The 22,286-nt window shown below is 49.5% G+C and overlaps 1 protein-coding gene across 3 annotated transcripts in view; it reads left to right on the plus strand.

Annotated features, from left to right (window-relative positions):
• MYO5B (myosin VB) overlaps positions 1-22,286 on the plus strand; it is a 148,011-nt gene that overhangs the window by 23,785 nt on the left and 101,940 nt on the right. For all 3 annotated transcript variants that reach the window (XM_066180696.1, XM_066180694.1, XM_066180695.1), the window contains exons 2-4: positions 3,606-3,716; positions 7,220-7,391; positions 9,647-9,791. In XM_066180696.1, the coding sequence (XP_066036793.1) occupies positions 3,606-3,716; positions 7,220-7,391; positions 9,647-9,791 (428 nt within the window). The remainder of the gene's footprint in view (positions 1-3,605; positions 3,717-7,219; positions 7,392-9,646; positions 9,792-22,286) is intronic.

The raw sequence follows: 22,286 nt of genomic DNA on the forward strand, positions 1-22,286 counted from the left end.
GTTTTTTTAGACGCTGAGCATGCGGAGCTATTTCTAGTTAATTCTCGCACATTGTTTGAAGTCATCCTCGAGGACTGAAGGAATGTTTTTCTTGAAAAAAAAAAAGAGGAAATGTATGGAAACCCTGGAGTGTCTGGAGGTTGAGCGGTTTGCCCACGGCTGTGTCTCCTGAGCCCAAAATCAAGTTAATCCTCCATTCCCAGTGCTTTGAGATGGGTCCGTGTGCCCTCTCCCTCATGACAAGCTCCTCCAGAAGATGGAGAGGCTGTTAAAACTCTCAGGAAGCCCAGACAAGGCTCGTGGAGTGGTAAAACGACGCTGGAAGTGTGATTATGGAAGCAGCAGCTCACAGGGATGCTCCCCCCATGTCTGGGTGGGCGCCTGCCAGCGCCCTGGTTTTGGGGGCACGGTGACTCTCACCCGTGTGGGTTCGTTTGCCAAAAAGAGAGGGCGTGAGGCTGCTTTGGGAGGGGGGGAGCAGGTTGCAGAGGTTGGGGAGCAGAATGCAGGGGAGGTGAGGGTGGTGAGCCCAGCGTGACCCATCCGAGAGCTGCCCCCAGGCCTCCTCAGGTTCTAATTAAAGCTGGCCTTGTAAAGATGTACCAGTGACAAAGTGCTTCTATTCCAGCGCTGTGTGGTTGATGTATCAGGGATTTATGGGTGAGAGGGAGGGCTTGGATGGGGGTTTGTGTGTAGCAGCCTGCCCTGCCGGGAGGGCCGGGCGCAGCGGGGAGGAGAGGGCGGTGGAAGAGCACAGCAGAATGAATGGCGTTCCCCCTTCTTGGATGCGTGCGTGTGCACGCACGAGAGGACAGCATTAGAGATGCTTGGGGAGGTGCATTCACAGCAGCCTGTGCTCACAGCCCCAGGCCCTGCGGCAGGATGGGGAGCAGCTCGGTGTTGGGAGTGCTGGATCGCTCCTGGGATCTGCCAGCCAGGGCTCCTGGGGCCTTGCAAACACCCCTCTCCTGCTTGGTGGCCCCTCGCACGTGTGTGTGTGTGCGCACAAAGTCTGGGAAAAATCAGTTCTACCATTATCATTATTAAAACTCTGTAGTGCTGTGGTCGGTGTGGCTGGTGGGATACGGAGCCTCCCACCACCAGGCCGTGGGCAGCGGGTGCTGAAAGCTGTCACCCCATCCTGGGGCCTTGCAAACACATCCGTCCTGCTTGGTGCAGTCTGTCCTGCTTGGTCACCCCTTGCACACGTGTGTGTGTGTGCACAAAGTCTGGGAAAATCAGTTCTATTATTATTATTATTAAAACTCTGTAGTGCTGTGGTCGGTGTGGCTGGTGGGATACGGAGCCTCCCACCACAAGGCCGTGGGCAGCGGGTGCTGGCATCTGTCACCCCGCTCCCGAGGCCTTGCAAACATGTCTGTCCTGCTTGGTGCAGTCTGTCCTGCTTGGTCACCCCTTGCACACGTGTGTGTGTGTGCACAAAGTCTGGGAAAATCAGTTCTATTGTTATTATTAAAGCTCTGTAGTGCTGTGGTCAGAGCCTCCCACCTCCAGGCCGTGGGCAGCGGGTGCTGAAAGCTGTCACCCCGCTCCTGGGGCCTTGCAAACGTGTCTGTCCTGCTTGGTGCAGTCTGTCCTGCTTGGTCACCTCTTGCACACGTGTGTGTGTGCACAAAGTCTGGGAAAATCAGTTCTATTGTTATTATTATTAAAGCTCTGTAGTGCTGTGGTCAGAGCCTCCCACCACAAGGCCATGGGCAGCGGGTGCTGGCATCCGTCACCCCGCTCCCGAGGCCTTGCAAACATGTCTGTCCTGCTTGGTGCAGTCTGTCCTGCGTGGGCCCTTGCATGTTGTGTGTGTGTGCACAAAAACAGTTCTGTTATTACTATTAAAGCTCAAGTAGTGTGGTCAGGGTGGCTGGTGGGATACAGAGTCTCCCACCACAGGCTGTGGGCGGCAGATACTCGGAGCTGTCACCCCTGGATCCTCCTGTCACTCTGGGGTGGCTCCTGGCCGTGGCTGGTCAGGAATTGCCGAGGGTGGCCCATGGGACCTCTTGCTGCTGCTGGAGCTGTACCCAGATTGCAGCTACAGAGCTGGAATCACAGGCACCCCATTTCAGGTGGCTCTGGGGTCAGTGTGTCCCTGCCCGTCCAGGCAGGCCCAGGGCTCAGCCCAGCCCCGTGTGCAGGTGGAAAATTTGCAAGGTTGCCAAGACCAGCAACACCTTGTGTTTGAATCTTTCCTGAGCCGGGTACATCCTGATCCTTGGCTATTTTGGGCACTCCCAGAGAGTGTCTGAATATCACTTTCTGCCAGCAGAGAGCTGGCACTGGCTGAATGCACAGTGGTGGGGCTGGTAGGGGTTCCAACTAGCCCCTTCCCCACTGCAGCCTCCCTTCTTCGTGGCAGGGAGACCACTGGAGGCTCATGAGATGCTGGAGCTGCTGTGCTGACAAAATCCAAGTTTTCACACCTTTCCCCCTACTCCCTGGTAAAACTGTTGTTCTGGGAATAGGACTGTGTGGCTCCATTAACATCTAAAGGTTCCTGCTGCTGTAGCTATTGAGCCGCTCTAAAAATAATTACGTGTGATAAAGTATAAAAATCTATTGCCTTTCAGCTGCAAAGAGGGCTGTCAGGTGGTGGCTGCTGTGTTAACTCGTTGATTGCCACAGAATGTTGCCTGGACCTTGTGTGCTGGGGTTTGGTTTCAAATGAAGGCCAAAACCACATTTGGGGTACTGGTGCTGCTTGTCACTTGGATTTGCTGGGATTGCCCCCAGCCCCTGGTGTTTGGAGTAGGAATAAGATTATATAGCTCTCATTTCAAGCAACAGGGGGAATGGAGGGGAGAAATACCCCAAAAAGGCCAGTAAATCACTGGTTATTGGAGGGTTACTGTTGGCTGTGTAGGCTGGAAGAGTCCAGCACCAACCTGACTCCGTGAGCCCAGCAGCCAAAATCCCTCATGGACACTTGGGCTGGGGCTCCCCACTTGGTGGCCCTGACTTTGCAGAAGCAAAAAAGGTTAAATTTACCCTAATTCATGAATTTATTTAAATCTAAGTGTGTCCTGGAGCCTGTTTGCGTGCTCATCTCCAGCTGAAGGAGTTTGGCTTTGGTGTTGTCATTTGCCTTCCTCTGTCCTGGCTGTGGGGTTGGGTCAGGGCTTGCTCTGTGGGGACCAAACTGCCTTGTTTTGAGCAAAATAAACATGTTTTGGTGTAGGGTCTGCTGGGGGTGAATTGTGTTATTTCATAAAAGCCTTCTGGAAGGCTGGTTTGTTTTTTTTTTTTTTTTTTCTTTTTTTTCTTTTTTTTTTTTCTTTTTTTTTTCCCAGGGAAATTAAATTCCATGTTTACCTTGAGACTTTACCCTGCTTTGTTAGATTGGTAACAAGCCAGTGTTCACCTTGTCCAGGAGAAAATTAGACTGAAAAATTAGACTTCTGGTCTGTAATTTACCCCAAGAGCTAAAACCAGATTTATTTTTTCTTTTGCTAAAGTAAATGGTCTGGCTGCATTGACTTTGTAATGAGTGTGAGGCTGTATAAATGGAGAATTAATTTATTTCTCATTTAATTTCCCGAGGTTTTGTCATGTCTAAACTTTTTCTTTCTTTCCTTTTTTCACCTCTCCAGCACACTAGGGTTTGGATTCCTGACCCCGATGAAGTTTGGAGATCGGCAGAAATTATCAAGGATTACAAAGAGGGAGATAAAAGCCTCCAGCTCAAACTTGAAGATGAAACTGTAAGCTTTTGAGTGTCGTTATTCTTTTTAGTAATTTAAAGCTTCAAATTAATGTGTGAAGAAGCCTGAGCCATCTCATAGTTCCTGTGAAGTGGTTTAAAATGTGTTTTATTGCCTTAACACTTCCAGCTTTTCCCTGCCTGCACCCTCCCCAGACACTTGTGTTACAGTAGGTTCCGAGAAAAGCCCTTGACCTCCATCATCTCTTTTCATCTCCTGGCAAACTTGTGACATTCTGTTGATATTAGGATGTATTTTTTTTTTAATAGCAGCAGCACGTCAGAAGTGCCAGTTTGTGCTTTTTGCTGCCGAACAAATTGTGGAGAGCACGGCTGGTGGCATCTACTCAACCTCGGGTACTGATGGAAAACCCACACACGCCTCAGAGGTGACTGCTGTGCAACAGCTTTCTCCACGCCTTAGTTTTTCTCTCTTGAGTACAATCTTACGTAAACCCCTTTTCCCTCTGCTTTATTTTTAAATAAGAAAAGCTTTTAAAAGAGAAAAACACAAAACTCATTTAAATGTAGATGTTTTCCAGCAAGCGCTGGTTCCAAATGTACAAACAACCCGGGCTGTAGCGCATGTACAGCCAGCAATTAATCATCCCCAGGGCAGGATAGAGGCTGGGGAGGAGCAGCTGCTCTCTGTTCCACACAAAAACCTCGTGGAGTGGCACGTTGGGTGACAGCAGGGAGTTGCAGATGAAGTTAACCACGGCATTTGCATCGGCTGCAAATTCAGTTCATGGGAAGGGAGCAGCCGTGCTCTGTACCCACCATGAGCTGCCTGGTGCAGCAGGAAGAATAAATACATTTTTCATGCAGAATTTCACCTAAACCATCTTTCTTCAATTGGGCAGATGGGGTTTCCTGAGCTGTCTGGAGTGTGATCTGCTCCGTTGCCTAGAAGAGTTAGTAGAGACCACCCACTACAAATCCACATGTTCCAAGCAGGACAAGTAATTCCCATCCCCTCCAAGCCAGACATTTCCACACTGTGGGGAGCATTTTCACCATATTGCCTAATGGGAAGATGGAGAGCAGGAATGAGCTGTGGTTGATTGGGTAGTTCATCAAAACAGTTTTCTTTTTTTCAGAGTAGCTCAGGCATGGAGTGTTGGCAGTGTGTGAGTGGGCCAGGTTTGCAGAGAACGTTGTTGATGTTGGGATCTGCACCCAGTGCTTGGTGCTGGTGCTTCTTCGTGGCTTGGCCTCACCTGCTTCTGTTGTCCTGCCTGTTTGCTCTCCAGCATGGGGCAGCTTTCTGGAGAGGATAAAGGGTGGAGGATGCTTGATGCCTCTTTACCTTCCACAGTGATAAATCTTGATGAGGAGATGAACAGAGGCCACCCTGCAAGCCCTTGGAAGCACCAGGCACAGAAACGTCATTTTATTATGGAATGGTTTGGGTTGGAAGGACCTTAAAGTTCATGCCATTCTACCCCCTGCTGTGGGCAGGGACACCTTCCACTGACCCGGGGAGCTGCTCCAAGCTCCATCCAACCTGGCCTTGGACACTGCCAGAGATGGAGCAGCCACAGCTTCTGTGGGAAACCTGTGTCAGGGCCTCAATACCATTGCAGCAAAGAATTCACTCCTAATACCTTACCTAAGCCTACTGTCCTTCAACTTATGGTAATTCTGCTTTGTCCTGTCCCTGCAGGCCTTGTCCCCAGTCCCTGTGCAGCTCTCCTGGAGCCCCTTGAGGCCCTGGCAGGGGCTGGGAGCTCTCCCTGGAGCCTTCTCTTGTGCAGCTGAAGAGCCCCAGGTGTCCCGGGCTGGCTCCAGAGCAGAGGGGCTCCAGCCCTGGCAGCATCTCCGTGGCCTCCTCTGCACTGGCTGCAGCAGCTCCACGTCCTTGTGCTGTTGGAGCCAGGGCTGGAGGCTCCTTTCTTCCACTTGTGCTCAGGCTGCCAAAGTACACCTGCCCCTGTTGCTGAGCACTACAACCCCCATTCTCCCTTCCTGGTTGAGATCTCCTGCAGTTTTAGTACTTGGGTAGGAATTACTTTTTTCCTCTTTAATCTGGATATTTCCCTGCAAACTAGAGGGGCTGAGGAGTCCTGCAAGGTCTAATCTTTTTGTATAGCTGAGTTCAGGATCAGCAACATTAAAGTACGAGGAGATGAAAGGATTACCAGGTGTTGCAGGTAGTGGCTTAATGAGACTAGTCATGGTGAAACATGAAACATCTCATTTTGGGGTTGTGCAAGAGACCCAAGGTCTCTGGGAGTGCCCTGTTTGATGCTTTCCTGTATTAAGTCCTGCCTTGATCTGTGTCATGTTGGAAAGCTCTAGCAAAGGGCAACAGCACTTGTGTGCATCAGGTTGGAGATACCCAGCACACGTATCTTCAGGGGATTCAAAGCTGCAGAAAGCCTTTTGTTCCTGACGGCCAACACGCATTACCCGGCTGTTCAGTGCTTCCTTTTGTCCTTGTGCTTTAAGTGAATCTTCATGGGTTTTGTGGTTTCTGGCTCTGCTCTGTATGCAGGAGTACTCCCTCCGAATGAAGAGCTGACTTTTAAATATCACAGGGCATCCCTGGTGTGTTTGCCATTAAAATGTGAGACTGAGTGCAAACTCTTGAAAATTGGCATTGACAACGTGGAATTGGAGGATAAAACCAGCCTGAGGTTGTCAGACACGCTGAGAGAGCCTGTCCTCGTGCACTTGGGTCAGCTTTCCTTGTGCTGCTTGCACGGGCAGTGATCCAGTGCAGTGACAGTGGTTTTGCTTGGAAACTGTGATTCTTCCCTTCTGCTGGGAGCTAAACATCATCCCTCCTTTCTGAGGCACCCTGTGGGAAGCAGCATCACTGGCTTTTTTTTTTTTTTCCGTTCTCTGTAAAGAAAAAAAATACAGTTTTTTTTTTAGTTGGTGGCTCTGTTGGTCATTTGGGGACGTGTCAAAATTAGCGTAAGGCTGCCCATGTGCCAGCTTCAGCAGCGTAACCTGGCTCCTCAGACACTTCACCTGCAGGGACTCCGTGCTTCTCCAAGTCCTCTCTGCCTCAAGGGGTGTCAGATTTCAGGTAGAAAAGTAACTTCAATTAAAAATGAGCTGAGAAATGGCTCTGATGGTAAGAACATGGTCTAGTTGGGAATGAGGCTGCTCTTCCAAGAGCAGGAAGATGCTTAGATGAGATGAAGCTGTGGGTTTCTGTACGGTGCCCGTCACTGCTCAGAGGTGGCTACAGGCTGATTGTCCCGAGGATGGCCTGAGGATGACTCAGGTATGACCAGGTTGGTGCTTGTGGACCGTCAGTGTCCACCAGGACCATGTGGCGGTCAGCTAAGAGCCATTCCCAGTGGGGTGACCTGACATCTGTCATCCAAGTCCCTATGGCATTTATCATCAGGGATGATGATTTAATTACACAGGGCATGTAAGTATTTTTACAGTAGCAGGAGTAACGCCTGGAAAAGTGACAAGCCATTAAAGGAGCTGCTGTTGTTTTCTCTTTTTTTGTGTTGCTGCATTCCTGGTGTATCTGTACAGCTCTATGAATATCCCGTCGACCTCCAAGGGAATGAGCTGCCCTTCCTGCGCAATCCAGACATCCTGGTGGGGCAGAACGACCTGACAGCCCTGAGCTACCTGCACGAGCCTGCCGTCCTGCACAACCTCAAAGTGAGGTTCCTCGAGTCCAACCACATCTACACCTACTGTGGTGAGTGTCCAGACCACACGTTCAGCTCCTGAAAGGTTGTGGGGCCACAGAGAAACCCCTTTAGATGATAAACCAGAGGCTTCAGCCTGAGGAAAGTCTGGGGGTGGTGGGTTTAGGGTGAGTGGGAGGCATGAGTGTGTGTCAATGGGATGTAAAACCAGAGTGCTGGTGCACTGTGAACTTGCTGAGCTCATGGTCCACCTGCTCTTGGTGGGAACATCTTGTCAGGTGAGTTTGAGGCCAGCTTTGCATGTGCTTGGCAGCCCCCACGGGGAAAAAGTAGGACGTAAAAAGCCAGTGAACAGCAGCATGCCTGAGTGATCCTGCTGAGGAATGTCCACAGCAGGTTTTCCTCCAGAAAAAAAAGCAAAAAATAAAAACTTCCAGCTCTGCCATTTCCTTCCTTTTCTTCATGGCTTTGGGAATCATCTAACTCCCAATTTCAGAGCAGGAGGAGGGCAGGTGTGAACTTGAGTCTCTGATTTTTGGGGAGGGTGCTTTGCCTAAGCTATTCGGGATGGCAGTTACCTGTGGATGGACAGCAACAAGTTGCAACTTGAAAAATTAGGAAGAAAGGAAGACAATACATAGAATCCCAGACTTGTTAGGGTTGGAAGGCGTTTTAAGGATCATCTCATTCTACCCACTGCCATGGGCAGGGACACCTTCCACTATCCCAGGCTGCTCCAAGCCCAGTTCATCCTGGTCTTGGACGCTGCCAGGGATCCAGGGGCAGCCACAGCTGCTCTGGGCAACCTGTGCCAAGGCCTTGCTACCTTCACAGCCAGGAATTCCTTCCCAAGATCCCATCTATCCCTGCCCTCTGCCAATGGGAAGCCATTCCCCCTTGTCTTGTTAAAGCTGGTGTGTCCAGCTGTGACTGTGTTGCAGTTTGGTGTTGTGGAGGAAATGCTTGGCAGGAGGAGATGGCTTTTTAAAACAGTGCCTTGGAAATACACAGCCTCTGTGGCTCGTGGTGATGTTAACTTCCAGTATTTAATGGTGTTAAAACAGTGTTGGATTGCTGGCATAGCTTGCAGCCTTTTGCAGCTGCAGAAGACCATGTGCCTTCGGCCACCTCCTGTCACCCAAAACCAGTGAAGTTTCATGAGGGCAGCTTCTCATGAAGGTCCACGACCATCCTGAGTGCAGCATTAATGGAGATACAGGGGTTTGGGCTGTGTGGGTTTAGTTGCAAAGCTCTGCCTGGCTGCAGCATACCATAAAGTGGCTGAGAGGGGCAGGAAGGTGCTTGTCTGAAGGGAGGAGAGCCCTTCAGCGTGGTTTGCATCCTGGTTTTGGTGAGTAAGGGAAAACTGGTGGGTGACCTGAGCAGAACCGGGAAGCAAACAGGCAGGAGCGGGGCTTGGGGAGGTGGAGCAGCTGGGTCAATGTCCTGCAGGGGCAGGTGATGTGACAGTCACTGACCTTTGCCTTTCGTGATGGGCTAAGTCACACTCCCGGTGTGTGCTACAAGGTGAGTGTTCCTGTGCTCCTGTAATTGGAGCGTGCCCAAGCCCTGAAGCAGCCAGGCTGGGAGCACGGCACAGGCCCCACAGCCACCACGGTGCTCCTGGAGCTCCTTGCAGGGACAGCTGAGACCTGCCCGACCTGAAACTCCTCAGAGCTGGAGCTTTGTCAGCACCTGGGTGCGGAGCAGCTCCCTGGAGCCCACGGGGAGCACCACGTGTGGCTTGGCCTCTCATTAGCTCCCAGCTCACTGCCTCCTCCAGCATGCCCAGAGCTGGAGAGGAGGCAGACTTTAAAGCCTCAGAGCAGGCTCTGGCATTCCTTTCCCGTGATTTATGTATTTCAGTTTGATTTGGGTACATTCTTTGTTAGGTGTTCTTGCTTGCAACTCAAGCCAGGGGAAAACCTGGGGTGTGTGTTTGGGTCTAGCTGAGCTTTGGTTGCACAGGAATTGCTTTTCTGTACTGCTGGCTCAGGCTGTGTTGATGTCTCCTCACCCCTCCTGCAAAGTCTGTCTTCACACAATGGAGATTATTGTATTTTTATTCTCCTCTCACCACTTTTGTGCATCCCCTTTGTAGCTGTGCAGGAGATTACTGCTATTGAAGGAGATGCTGAGATAAGAATTCCAAGCCCATCCCCATTCGCTGCTCACCTTTCTTTGTTAACTCTCGATCACTGTATTTTAAAAACCTTATTGAAACAACGAACACAAGCCCCGAAAACCCTGAAATATCAACTCCCTGCTTGGTTTGTGATGTTCCTGCCTGTCTGTCTGCCCTCAGGTATCGTGCTGGTGGCCATCAACCCCTACGAGCAGCTGCCAATCTACGAGCAGGATGTCATCTACGCCTACAGCGGCCAGAACATGGGGGACATGGACCCCCACATCTTTGCTGTGGCTGAGGAAGCCTACAAGCAGATGGCCAGGTCAGTGGGAGCCCAGCCACGGGCCAGGTTTGGGTGGAAAGTGGGCGGAGATGCCATTAAATGCTCTGGATACTCAGTGAAAGCAAAGTTGTGAAAGAGAGCGAGCTGGATGGAGGTCAGGTGTTTCTAATTAATTCTGCCTAGTGGCTTCAGCCCATTATTGCACCCAGGCTGCTGGGGATCCCTGTGGTCCTCAGGGGTTCCGCAGGGGATCCCTCTCTTGTTGCCTCTTGGATGAGTCTCCTGGAAGAAATCCAAACCGCTCTGCAAATGCGAGGTTTAATAGCTTAGAGGAAACCACGTTTCAGATAATTTGGTGAGATAATCAAACTAAATCCAGAAGCTAATGTGAGTTGTCGTTTTATGGAGACACTGGGATTTTGGGTTAGGTGGTGACTGGCAGATACCTGGAGATATTTATGGATCCCTCAAAGCAGTGTCTTTACCAGATGGATATGGTGAGAGTTTTACTTTATTTATTTCCGTGCTTCTTGTGTTGCTGGGGACAAATGTAGCATTTTGTTCTTAACAAGTAAGTCATGATCCAAAAGAGAATTGGAGAGGAAGCTGAAAATTGTTGTACCAGGGATCATTTTATTATAGTTGTCAGGACTCACACAGTGTGTTTATGTTTGCTTCTGGATTAGCTGAGATTTTTGTAAAGCCTTGGCTTTTAATAGCGAGAGTAAGCAGTGAACAATTTTCCAGGGGTTACAACCTTCTTTCTGCTGTGTCTGGGTTTTGGTGGTGAGTTAGGATACCTTTCTAATAAAAACGAGCCAGGGTTCAATCCAGAAATGCAGCTGGAGGAGCACTGCCATGGCCAGAGATCAGATGGATTGTCCCCAAACTGAGCCCAGCCTGCAGTTCACTCCTGCAAGTGCTTGTACTTTGGGCAAGACCACTTTGAGAAGAGTTCAGGAATTCGGGGAGCTGCCTGTAGAAAGGGGAAGGCTTTTGTTGTGCGATTCCAGACTGAGCAGCAAGCTGCACGGGTCTTTTTAGAAGGTACCAGGGTTTTGCTGACCAGCGTGTACAGGACCTGTGGGTTTTCCAGGGAAAGTGTCTAAAATATAAGGCAGCAACTCGCTTTTCTGCTGAAGTTTGTGCTAGGGAGGACACGCTGTTCTCCCACATCCCTGAGTAATTTTGCAGGCAATGGGCTAACAGCTCTAGCCAACAATGCTTTGTCTCTGCTTTCCTCCTTATCAAAATAAAGCTACTTTTGACAACAGCTCACAATGGGTGACTGCTGTCTCTGGGTGGTTCAGATTGCTCTGTTTTCAAGGGGACAGGAAAATAACCACCTTCAGAGCTCTTAAGCAAGGTGCTCACTGCTCCGTGCTCCTCTGGTGCTCTCTGTTTCGGGCTGTGATTATGGTAATTGCAGGCTTGGGTACAAAAGAGGGTTTCAGACAGGGCTGAGAGGAGGTTGGGACGTGGATTATAGGAATCTACCTGGTTATTTGAAATGTGCCTTAAAATGTGGCATGCTGAGTTTAAAGTCTGAGCACTCCTGGGTGGGTGTTGTGTTCTCTGCAGTTTGATCCGAGCTTTTCCCTCCATGCTGCTCCAAGGTGGAGCTGCTGGAACAGAGTGTGTGGATGGCATAGCTCCTGGGTGATGTAAAAAGGGCATTGAAAAGGACTTCTTTTTTGCCCTTTTCTCAGCTGAAATGCTGACTCTGTGGGATGCCTTGTGTCTGCAGCTCAGCATTAGTCCTTTGGGGTGAAGTGGGATATGGCTTGTTAAACCTAAAAATATCAAAATACCACTTTGCGAAAATATCACTTGTTTTGCAGTTCAGTTTTTACACAATTGGATTATGTCTAGTGCATCCTTATAGATCAGGAATAAAACTCAGGCCTGCCATCTCAGAAGGTCAAACTTGCAAGGTGATTGGGAGCAGGAGAACAGTCTGGCCAGTCTTCTGGGTTTTTGAATATTTTATTTCCATTGGTGGCCCACAGCACACAGGGAAAGCACAGTGTAGGGGATTGAGTGGATGGCAAGTGAAGAGGGCACAAAACTTAAAACTCTCTGTTAAATGAGAAAAAGTGGAGGTAATTAGATTTTTATTTCTCTCAGCTTCCAGTGTGCAGAGACAGGGTACCAGGGCAGAGTGTAAGGCAATTGGTGAGTACAAGCGTTAGTGACTTGCTCCTGTGCTTTGTCACTGCCTCAAGCTCAGTGCCCAAGAGGTGGGACTGGAGGGACCTTCACAGGTGACTTTGTGGCATCCTGTATTTGCTTTTGTCCTTTATCAGAAAATGCCAATTTAAAAGAAAAAAAAAAAAAGAAAAAGAAAAAAAAACTGTGGGTGGGCCATACAAGGGGGCTGCAGAGGGTGTGTAACAACACCTGATCCCTTTTTTGAGTCAGAATTGTTCATAAAGCACGTGAATACCTACACTCCTCTTTAAGTAGAGCTTTTCACAAAGAGGATGGTTTTGCAGCACTTGCATGCGAAACAGCTTAAAAAAACCCCAGCCAAACAAACAAACAAAAAAAAAAAGGCAAGTAATTAAAATTCATATGTGACATCCTCCAATTTTTACAGTGACCAGCTCTTTAGAAACTCCCCAGATACCCTGTGTGGGACTAAACACACTCAGTTCGCTTGGAACAGTGTTGTTTTAAACAAAATGAGCGGCATGGAGTTAATCTGCTCCAAGTGCTGCTGCTGGAGGCAGTGGAGTCAAGTGTAGGGCTGGTGGAAGGATGGATGATTTAGTAGTTGGTAGTGGCTTTGGGTTGGAAGCAATGGGTGCCCTGGGACATGGATTGCCCGCAGGGAAGTGCAGACACCTCCTCTGGCCAGGGTCCTGTCCTGGAGAGGTGCAGTGGGGTTGGGGGGCTGCAGAAGGTGTTTGCCCTTCCTGGGAGCAGTCTGAAAGCTGTGCCACGGCCACATGGAGAGCCAGCACAGCCGCTGATGCCCTGGCTGACTCTTGCTTTTCTCGCAGCGGAACAAAAGAGCCCTTGTGTGCCCACATCCTGGCTCTGATTTCCGTGTGTGTCATCGCTCTGGGCAGGAGCCTGGAGTCTGACAAAAATACCCGCTTGAAGACCTGCATTTCTGCTGCAGTCAGCCTGGCCTGAGCAGCACATGTGGCCAGCACTGCCAAGGCCACATGTCCAGTGCTGGGGACAGCTCTGGACCCCTCAGGACAAGAGAGACACCGAGGGGCTGGAGCGTGTCCAGGGCAGGGAACGGAGCTGGGGAAGGAGCTGGAGCCCCAGGAGAGGCTGAGGGAGCTGGGAAAGGGGCTGAACCTGGAGAAAAGGAGGCTCAGGGGGAACCTGGTGGCTCTGCACAGCTCCCTGACAGGAGGGGACAGCCGGGGGGTCAGGCTCTGCTCCCAGGGAACAGGGACAGGAGGAGAGGGAACGGCCTCAGGCTGGGCCAGGGGAGGAGCAGGTTGAACATCAGCAGGAGTTTCTCCATGGGAAAGGTGGTCAGGAATTGGCAGGGGCTGCCCAGGGAGGTTTGGAGTGCCCATCCCTGGAGGTGTCCAAGGCCTGGACGTGGCACTGAGAGCTCTGGGCTGAGGACATGGTGGACATTGGGCACAGCCTGGACTTGATATTCTTGGGAGGGCTTTTCCAACCTTAGAGAATCTGTAATTCATGCTCTGACCCCTGTCCCTCTCTATGAATGTGACCCACTAGTTGTTGCCAGCTCCATGGAGGAAATTTGTGTGGTGACAGGGCAACACCAGCTTGCCCCTCCCACCCTTTGGGAGCTTTAGGTGTGTTTTTAGTTAGATTCTCCCTGTCTTGTCTGCAGTTCTGTTTTAATTCATCCCAGCTCAACTTGTCACTGTGGTCACCGTGTTTTCACGTGATGCTGGGCTGAGTCTATTAGGAAGACCACTACAGTGGGTGTATTTGTGTGACTTTTCTGTCTTTGGCCCTTGTCTCTTCCTTTTGTGCCAGTTGGGCTCGTCCTGGGCACAAGTCAGGGGTTGCTACTCCAAGTCAGGTTTCTTAATGCTTTTGGGTTTGGAGAGGTTTTTTTTTTTCTGGGTGTGTTTTGTTTTGGTTTTGTTGCTGTTGTTTTGTGGTGGTTTTTCGGTGGCTTTTTATTTATTTCTTGATGTGTGTTTAAATTTATTTATTTAAATAAACCCCAGGCATTATACTTGATAACATACAGAATTGGACAGCACTAGGTGAGAGGGGCATGTGCCAAAGCAGGGAGCAGGTAGCAGAGGTGATCCTGCACAAATCATAAATCAGATACTGAAGGTATTGTCAACCCCTTCTGTGTGTTTTCCCCGTGGCACCTCTGGGTCTCGCTGTGGTAGGAATATAGGAATATGAGGTAGGAATATTGGGATATTATCGCCTTGTGTGGGCCTCTCACCTGGTGTGACATGGCAGCAGCCCGCCTCAAGTATTGAACATAAAGGAGGTCCAGTGTTCAGCTCTTATCTTGACAGAGATCTCGGGTAATAAAAGCTCGTGAAAGCCTCCTGAGAAATACATGGACTGGGTCAAGTGCCGTGGGCTTTGTTCCCTGGTGCATCCATCTGGCTGATGCTTTCACAGGTGCATCCCTGCAAAGCTGTTCCATGTGGCCAGGCAAAAATGTCTTGGGTCTGTTTCACATGAAACTGCTGAATCCAAATTGCAGAACATCGTGGTTTTCTGCCAGGAGCGTGGAAGGGCCCTGCAGACCTTAACTGACCCTTGCAGTGTCAGTGGGAAGGCAATTGTCCCGGTGACCTGTTGGTTAGACTGGAGGTTCCTCCTTCCCAGCATGAGGATCTGCTCACAGTGTTGCTGATAGTTCTTGCAGAAGAAATAAAATAAGAAATACAGGGGTGATTTGGTGGATGAGTTCAACTTCTGCATATCTTGTCTGAACTGCAGCTCAGCAGGTACCAGATAACCCCTGGTGTCTGCAGTTCCAACCGGGCTCAGCATCCGTTGTGTAATTCCTGAATCGTAAATGGTATGGAAATCGGGTGTCTCCTCCCTTCGGCCCCACTGCCCACACGCTGCTTCTGTCACCAAGTGCTCAAACACTTGGGCTGCAGACAGGTAACTCTATTTAGCAGTGGCTTTCCATTTTTATTGGAAGTTAGTGCACCCAGGTTTTTCACTGTGCTGTCAAAATCACTGCTCCCTGCAGCCACAGGGGGAATGTCTGTGTCCTGCAGAGAGGCAGGTGCCACTGGGGCTGCCTGAGGTGACCGCTGCTCTCTTTTCTGCTGTGGGGGGCTATGCTGGAGCTGGAAAAGAGCAGAAATTGCAGCAACAGCCCTGCACACAAGCAAATAGACTCAGGGAGGGGTATGGGCACGGTGGGGGATGTCCTTTCATCGCACTTCAGATTCCAAGCTTTTACAGGAGGATTTAAAGCCGTACAAAGAGAGAGTGGATAGGAGTTAAAAGAGAGATTAACCCCCGACAGAGATGCAAGGGGAATCAGACTGGCACAGTAAATAAGGCTGAATCCTGTGTTATATTAAAGGCAGGGAAGGGTTTAGTCTCCAGGGGAATGAGGCTGGGTGAGGGCTTGCTGTGGGGCTGAGCTGTGCAGGGCTGTGCAGCAGGGATCATCCCAAAACCAAAAATCCTGGTCTAAAAAGGGGGCCAGAAGAAAAATAACTCAAGAGCCTTGAATTTAGGAAGTTGCAAAACTGAGGGGGTTCTTTTCTGCTTGGAGTTAAAAGTGGGGTAGGGGTAAAGGGAGGAGGTTTTGCAAGGACTGTCCCATGAACGTGCTGGTGCTGGTGTAAGACCTCAGGGATTGCTTTTCTTCTCCCAAGGTGATCTATAGAAAAAAAATAAATTGGGAGACGCTCCAGGAAGTGTTTCCCAAGAACTGGAGGAGAGACCCTCTGGTCTTACTTGCTGTGGGGTGGGGGAACAGAGATACTCTGGGGATAAGTGGCCAACTAACGAACTTCTTTTAAATGTAATATTTTTTTTTTCTCTTTTGGCAATTTAGAATAAGGACCGTGCTATTTGCTAGCAGTTTTAATAATGAATGAGATATTCCTTATAGAAAAATCATAAATACTCATAAATGGGACAGAACTGGCATGGGAAAGCTTAAGGTAGAGAAAGGCCGGTGCCTTGCTGAGAGTAATGACTGTGTGTGTGTGAAGTATCACTGACCAGGACAGAGGGATAATAGCCTATATCGGACATGGAACTACTGCTGTGATGCAGGAGAACTGTTGGAGCTCAGAGGGGACACAGCTGTAACACCAAGTATCATTAAACATTCAAAACAGCATTTGTGAGGGGCATAATTACATCAGAGCCCGAAGACTTGTGATGGGCCTTGCCCACCTCCCAGTCACTCCTTGCCACCACATCCTCCGTGGACTTCTGGGGGTCTCGGGATGGGGAACTCAGAGTGTGGTTTCTGAAAATCCCTTTCTGGGGTTTTCCTGTTGTTCATCGAGTGTAGTTAGTCAGATGGTAGCGTGGGAGTTTTCCAAGCAGCAGTAGCTTAGGATGGTGGTCAGTCTGAAGGACCTTCCTTCTGGGACTGGCATGGGGTGGAAGAACAACTGACGGTCCTCCTGGTGCTCCTAAGCTGATCTGTTGGCACAGCATCTCACAGTTCCTTCCTGGATGTGGTGCTTTTTGGGAGGACGCAGTCCCAAACCTCCTCCCCCTGCAGTGCTCCAGCAGCTTGCAGGTGGCCTGGGCTGGAGCCAGGGATGCTCTGTGGTGTGATCCTGGCACAGAAAAGAACGTCAGGGTGCCAGAGAGCTGAGGAAACCGGCCGGGTGTGTGTTTTGCTCTCGTTGGGAACAACACACAAAAGAACTGCTGACCTCGTTTCCGTGAGGCCGAGGAGCTTGTGTTCCTCCCCGACGGGGTGTGCAGAGCATCAGTGCTGCGAGAAGGTCATCCAGACTGGAGACAGCCCATCAGAAATGTGGAGCCCTCAAGGTTTTCTGTGCTGTTGGAGGGGCATTTCCAGCCGGCTGCACGAAGCCTTTGGGGGAGAAGGGGCATTAATGGGCCAGGGCCTGTGGGAGGCCCAACACTCCCGTGGGGGAAGGCCTGGAGCACCTCATGGAAGCTCTCTGACCTCTGCAGAGACTCTGTGATCTGCTCTGTGGGGTTTGGTCTTGGCGTTAGGAACGCTGGATGGATGAGTTTTACACGGTGTGGGATGGGGGAGCAGCCCTGCCTGCGTGCAGGAGAAGGTTAGTGCTGCGCCTTGCCTGGTCTCCAGGCATCGTGCTGCGTGCTCGTCTGTGGAATCCCTCCACCCTCTCAGGGGAATCCCTAGGGTCCCTCCCTGGAAAGATCTGCTCTTGGAATTGTGGAAACTTGGATTTTGGGATTTTAGTACATAGTAATCTGTGTGAGTCAAGATGGAGGATTTTGGGTGTTGTCTAAGTCCTTCTTCTTCACCTCCTCCTTCCTTCTTCTTCATGTGCTTGGGTGGTTTTCTGTAATTGGTTGATGGAGTCCGCATTGCAGACTTCAAGTAGTTAGTTACTGGGTTTGAAGTGAAAATAATTTCATAATTGGACAGGTTGTCCTTGAAAAGACTCTGTAGAGATAGAGAGGTAAGCCATTTTACCTCGTGTCTCTAGCTTGCTAGATCGAGCTCACAACTCATGAGTCTGTAAATGGATGAGTTATAATAAACAACCGAGCCTGAACTTGAAATCTACCTTTCCCATGTTATTTATCCTGACCTTGGCAGAGAAGAAGGAACCAGAACTGTAACAATCTACCGTAGAGTTTTCCACTCAAGCTGAAAGGGAAGACTTCCCCCATGGCACCTTGCAGCACTGTGTAATCTACCCGTCTCCCTTTCTCCCCATGCCTCTGGTTCTCCTGGTTTCTTATTTCCCCTGTGGTTGTGGTATCCCTGGCGGCCAGCCCCGTGTCCCCTGTAGGTCACTGCCCTTTTCCCTGCCCTTTGTACCGCCACTGTGCCCTCAGACCATGGGTTCCTGACCCCAGTTTAGCCCTGTGCACAGCACATGGCCAGATCTTTTGTCCCTGATTCCCCTTCGGTGTGCTGGAAAAAACCTGACTGGAACTGATCGTAAAAAGGCCCTTCTTGCATCTCTTGGCTGAGCTTTGGTGTGTGTAATGTGTGAACCTGACTGCTTTGCCTGAATCCTCCCCAAGCTTTTCCATAGGAGATGCTTATTGGGAAATAGGTAGCAGCTCCACCATCTAAAATCACACTGCTGCACTCGTCCTTGCCCATTCTGGGCCGAACTGCTGCTTTTAGACCTTTTCCCAGCAGCTGAGACAATGAAGGTCACATTTTCTCTTTGCCTCCCTGCGGAGACCCAGGGGTGTGTGAGCGAATGGGCTCCAGAGCTGTGCAGGGTGTATCCCAGGGAAAGCGTTGCCCCCCAGTGCATCCCAAAGTCATAGAACATGCTGAGCTGGAAGGGACTCATCAGGATAATCAAGTTCAACTCAAGTCCCCCTCTTCGGAATCCAACCCTTTCTTTGTGACCAGAATGTATTTTGAAGCTCTGATACGGGTGTAGATTGTTGGTGAAAGCAGTATTATTTCTCCCCACTGGAACGCGCCACTGTTTCAAAAGTTATCCCTGTAAAAAAGAAATGATCTATGTTAAATATAGTTTTCTGTGCAAAAAATAAAGGAAGACCAAGAAAAGGTTGTATAGGGTAATCCAAGCTGTTTATGAAAGATGCAGTGTAAAAAATGACCCAAATGAATGTGTAGCGTGTGAAAATCTGTCCTTATTGTGCTGCTGGCTTTAGCAGCTGCAGCATAAAATGTGCATTTGCAGCTGATATTTGAAAATGCAAACAGAAAACAAGTCCTTAAACATTCTTGTTCGACTGGATGAAAAATATCTTCTTGGGTTTCTCTGAGGGAAAAGTGTAACTGCCCCTTAGTTATGGTTTTTTGTTTGCCTTGAGTGACAATGCCAGGGATTCTAAAAGCCCAAATTAGAGCCAACAAATAAAAGAAGCTGCTGCCACTCTCAGCAGTGATGCTGCTCCAGATTCCAGTTATCCCGCAGAAATGGAAACAGCTTCTGGCTTCAGAGACTGTTTCAGAGATGGCTTTTTTCTGTATCACAGCACTACAGCACTCTGATTTTCACCTCCAGAGTGCAACTTCTGTTTGTCCATTTGAAAGCAGAGTTGTACTGTTTCAATTTTCCGTCACTGTCGCTAGCACTGGAGGGATGCAATCCAGTGGCAATTAAATTATTGCGTTTTCTATTTCTAACAAGACAGTGCAGTAGCAATGCTCGTTCTTAGCCTTTGCAGCACTGTCAGTGGAGAAATGCATCGGGGCTTTTGTGGGTGTTCTCACTGTGGTCGGGCTCAATTCAAGCTGCAGCACTTTAAGGATTTTTAATCTTCAGATTGCTTTATGAACACTAATCCTCCAAGCAACCTGAAAGAAGTAGGTTAAATATGATTTTCATGGTGGAGAGACTTACTGACTTGTTCCACGACACAGAGAATTAGTGTCAGATCTGGGATTAAAGCTGGAGTGACCCCTGACAATTATTCACAGGGTCTGGCTCTGCCTTCATTTATTCTAGATCCTTTTTCCTCTTGTGGAAGCTGTGTTTTTAGTGCGGCTGGTTTTGCTCTCGCTACAGAGACTGGGATGAAGTTGTGCAGTTAAGCTGCTTGTGCCAGTGGTGATTTTCCTGAAGGGATGACTATGTAAACAAATCCTAGATGTTCCAGGTCCCTTCTCCAATGGGTTTGGATGATTGCTTTAGAGAAAGCTGACTTTGGAAAAATTCTTACTGGTGATATATGTCTGAAGAACATTTGGGGTGCATTTGTCCTCAAATACTGTTTCCGAGCAGTGTTGCTGAAGGCTGAGGGTGTAAATATCTGCACTGAGGTGTCCCCTGTCTCTTCTATCTCAGGCAGAGGGGTGGTGAGAGCCACCCCTGGATTCAAACCCCTTTTTTATTGCAGTGGCTTGACCATCCCCTTTTCTGAAGCGAGGATTTTCCAGGGATGTTCTGTCCTGGCTTAATTAGATGAAGTGATGGGAGCTGCACAGGGAAACGCTGAGCAGTGCCACACCTCTGATTGCTCTGATGCAGTGGAGAGCTGTGTCCAGCTGGGCAGCTAGGTGTGTGGATGCTTCTCCACACCTTCTCCAGGCTGTCTGGAGGCTCTTCTGAGGGGCAGCAGTGTTCTCTGCCTTGCTGGGGGTGAAGGACTGACTGCTTAAACAGGCAGTGAAATACGTTCCCTTGATGTAAAGGCTGGTAATTAGCAGCCAGTGCTAATCAGCAAGTGCCCTTTCTTTTCACATCCAACTGCCTTTTGTTTGCCTCGGGCAGCACCTTTAGATGTTGCCTTTAAAAAATGATATCTATTAGACTTTTAGAGTAGACAGAAAGAGGGAATTTTTACAGGTTGCCCAGAGCCACTGTGGCTGCCTCATCCTTGGAAATGGCCAAGGCTGAGTTGGATGGGGCTTGGAGCAACCTGAAGTAGTGGAAGGTGTCCCTGCTCATGGTCTTCACTTAAAGGTGGCCTTCAAAGGTCCTTCCCAGCCCTAGCATTTCTATGATTCCGTGATATTTTTCATGGGTTGTAAAAGCACCAGCGACTCCCCTCTTAGTTTTACTGGGCGGGAGACCTCACCCATCTCTTGCTGCATGTGGTCTTGAGGGTCATTACTCTTAACATGGCAAATACCTGCAAAAAGGTGTGTTACCCACCTCCAAAGCACCTCTGGAGCTGCTCTTGCCTCTTGCATTGAAGAAACCATTCTGGGTTTTGTTCTGCTTGGACTTCTGCCCCTTGGTGGTTTTGTTTGCCTCTCTGATGGGTGGTGGCTGTAGCTCAGATCGTGGTGTTGGTTTTCCAGCCTGAGCATCATGTGAGCTATGTGCCGTGGGGAAAGGAGCCCTGGTGCACTTTGTGGCAGCATAAAAAGCTGTGGTGGCAACCCTGAGGTGCACAGGAGCCCCCTGAACCCCAGGAGGAGCTGGGGCAGTACTGCCATGCTGCAGCAGAGGCAGCATTCGCCCATAAATGCTTCATTTTATCCAGGTTCTTTTCAACAATAATTTTCTCCTGTGCTGGCACTGCCAAAATTGAATGTATTTTAAGCAGCCGTGTTGCACACTGTGCCTGCATGGTGGTAAGACATTTCGGTGTCTTTTATTCCACACTGAACACAAACACCTCCTGCCTGGCTTTAACCATTTCTGCTGCCTGAGCATCCTGTTTGCTGCCAGCTGCTCCGTGGGGTTCATCGATCTTGCCCTGCTGGCGCCAGCAGTTGGTTAACTTGTACACTGAAGAAGGGAAGGGCTCTTCAGCCTTTATTCCTGAAGGCTTTTATTCATTAAAGCTTTTATTCCTGAAGTTGGAAAATGAATATCTGAACACGCATTATCCACCAAAAAAACCCCAGAAGAGACACATTACTGCAAATGCAGGAGGTTGAGTGCCCTGCTAAGAGCAGCTTTCTTTTCATTTTATGTTACTGATATAATCCATACGTTTCTTGTGCCACAGAGAGCTCACCTGCCCTATTTCATGTTGCAGCACATCAGCCATTAGGGCAAATTCTTGAGAAACTCTGGGAAAATGGGACCCGGCAGAGTGGCTGCAGTAGCAGTAAATTGTGTTGGCCATGGTTTTGTCACTCGGCTCAGTGTCTTTTGGCAAATGTCTGTTTAAAAAGAGACGAGCCAGAAGCATAAAGCACTCAGAATGGCACTTACAGGCATTTTTGTGATGGGATCTGAAGCCCAGGGGCTCTGTGGGTCTGGGTTGGTCCTTGGCTGGGCCCTCAGGTGGGCTGGTCTCTGCCTTCCCCAGCCTGGCCCACCCCAGTAGCTGGTAATAGAAGTTATGAAGGAGGCCAAAATTGGTAACAAGAACTCATAATTGTGAATCTTAAGTTGAAAATAAAAAAAAATGGGTTACCAGATACTGCCTTGCAGCAGCGCTGTCTGGATGCCAAGTAATGCATCTTTTGAGATTTTGGCCTCATTTAGCTGAAGACTCACTCCCAGACGGGTGGAGCTTTTATCTTATGGCTTTAAGAGGAAAGTGGCAGGGAAATGTTATCTGAAATGTGCCACTCGGGCCATACCTGTCATGCAGGGCAGGGTGGGAAACAATAATTCTGAAGTAACTTTTAGGCGAGTGTAGCTCTAAGCCCTGCCAGCTTTGCATTTGCAGAGCTCCTTTTGCAGGGATTTTGGTTGTCACCTCTCCCTTCTGCTTCTCCCTCACCTCCGACCAAGGACAGCCTGTTCATCCACCCTTGCAGCCCATGCCAAAGCCTCTCTCTGCGCCTTTCTTGGCAGCCGACAGGAGTTCTGTCTGTTGGATCCTGCTGATGGCCAGTGTGGGATTTCACCGTGGAGCTCAGCAGGAGGTTGTCCACCAGTCACTGAACCATGGATCCATTAAGGCTGGAGAAGGCCTTTAAGACCAAGTCCAGCTTTCAGCCAGCACCACCAGCATGTTCACCAGAACCATGTCCTCAAGTGCTACATCCACGCTTTGTTT

Source organism: Chamaea fasciata, unplaced genomic scaffold (genome assembly GCF_029207755.1).
Source record: "Chamaea fasciata isolate MVZ Bird 193981 ecotype frontalis unplaced genomic scaffold, bChaFas1.0.hap1 SCAF_4, whole genome shotgun sequence".
Lineage (NCBI taxonomy): Eukaryota > Metazoa > Chordata > Aves > Passeriformes > Sylviidae > Chamaea > Chamaea fasciata.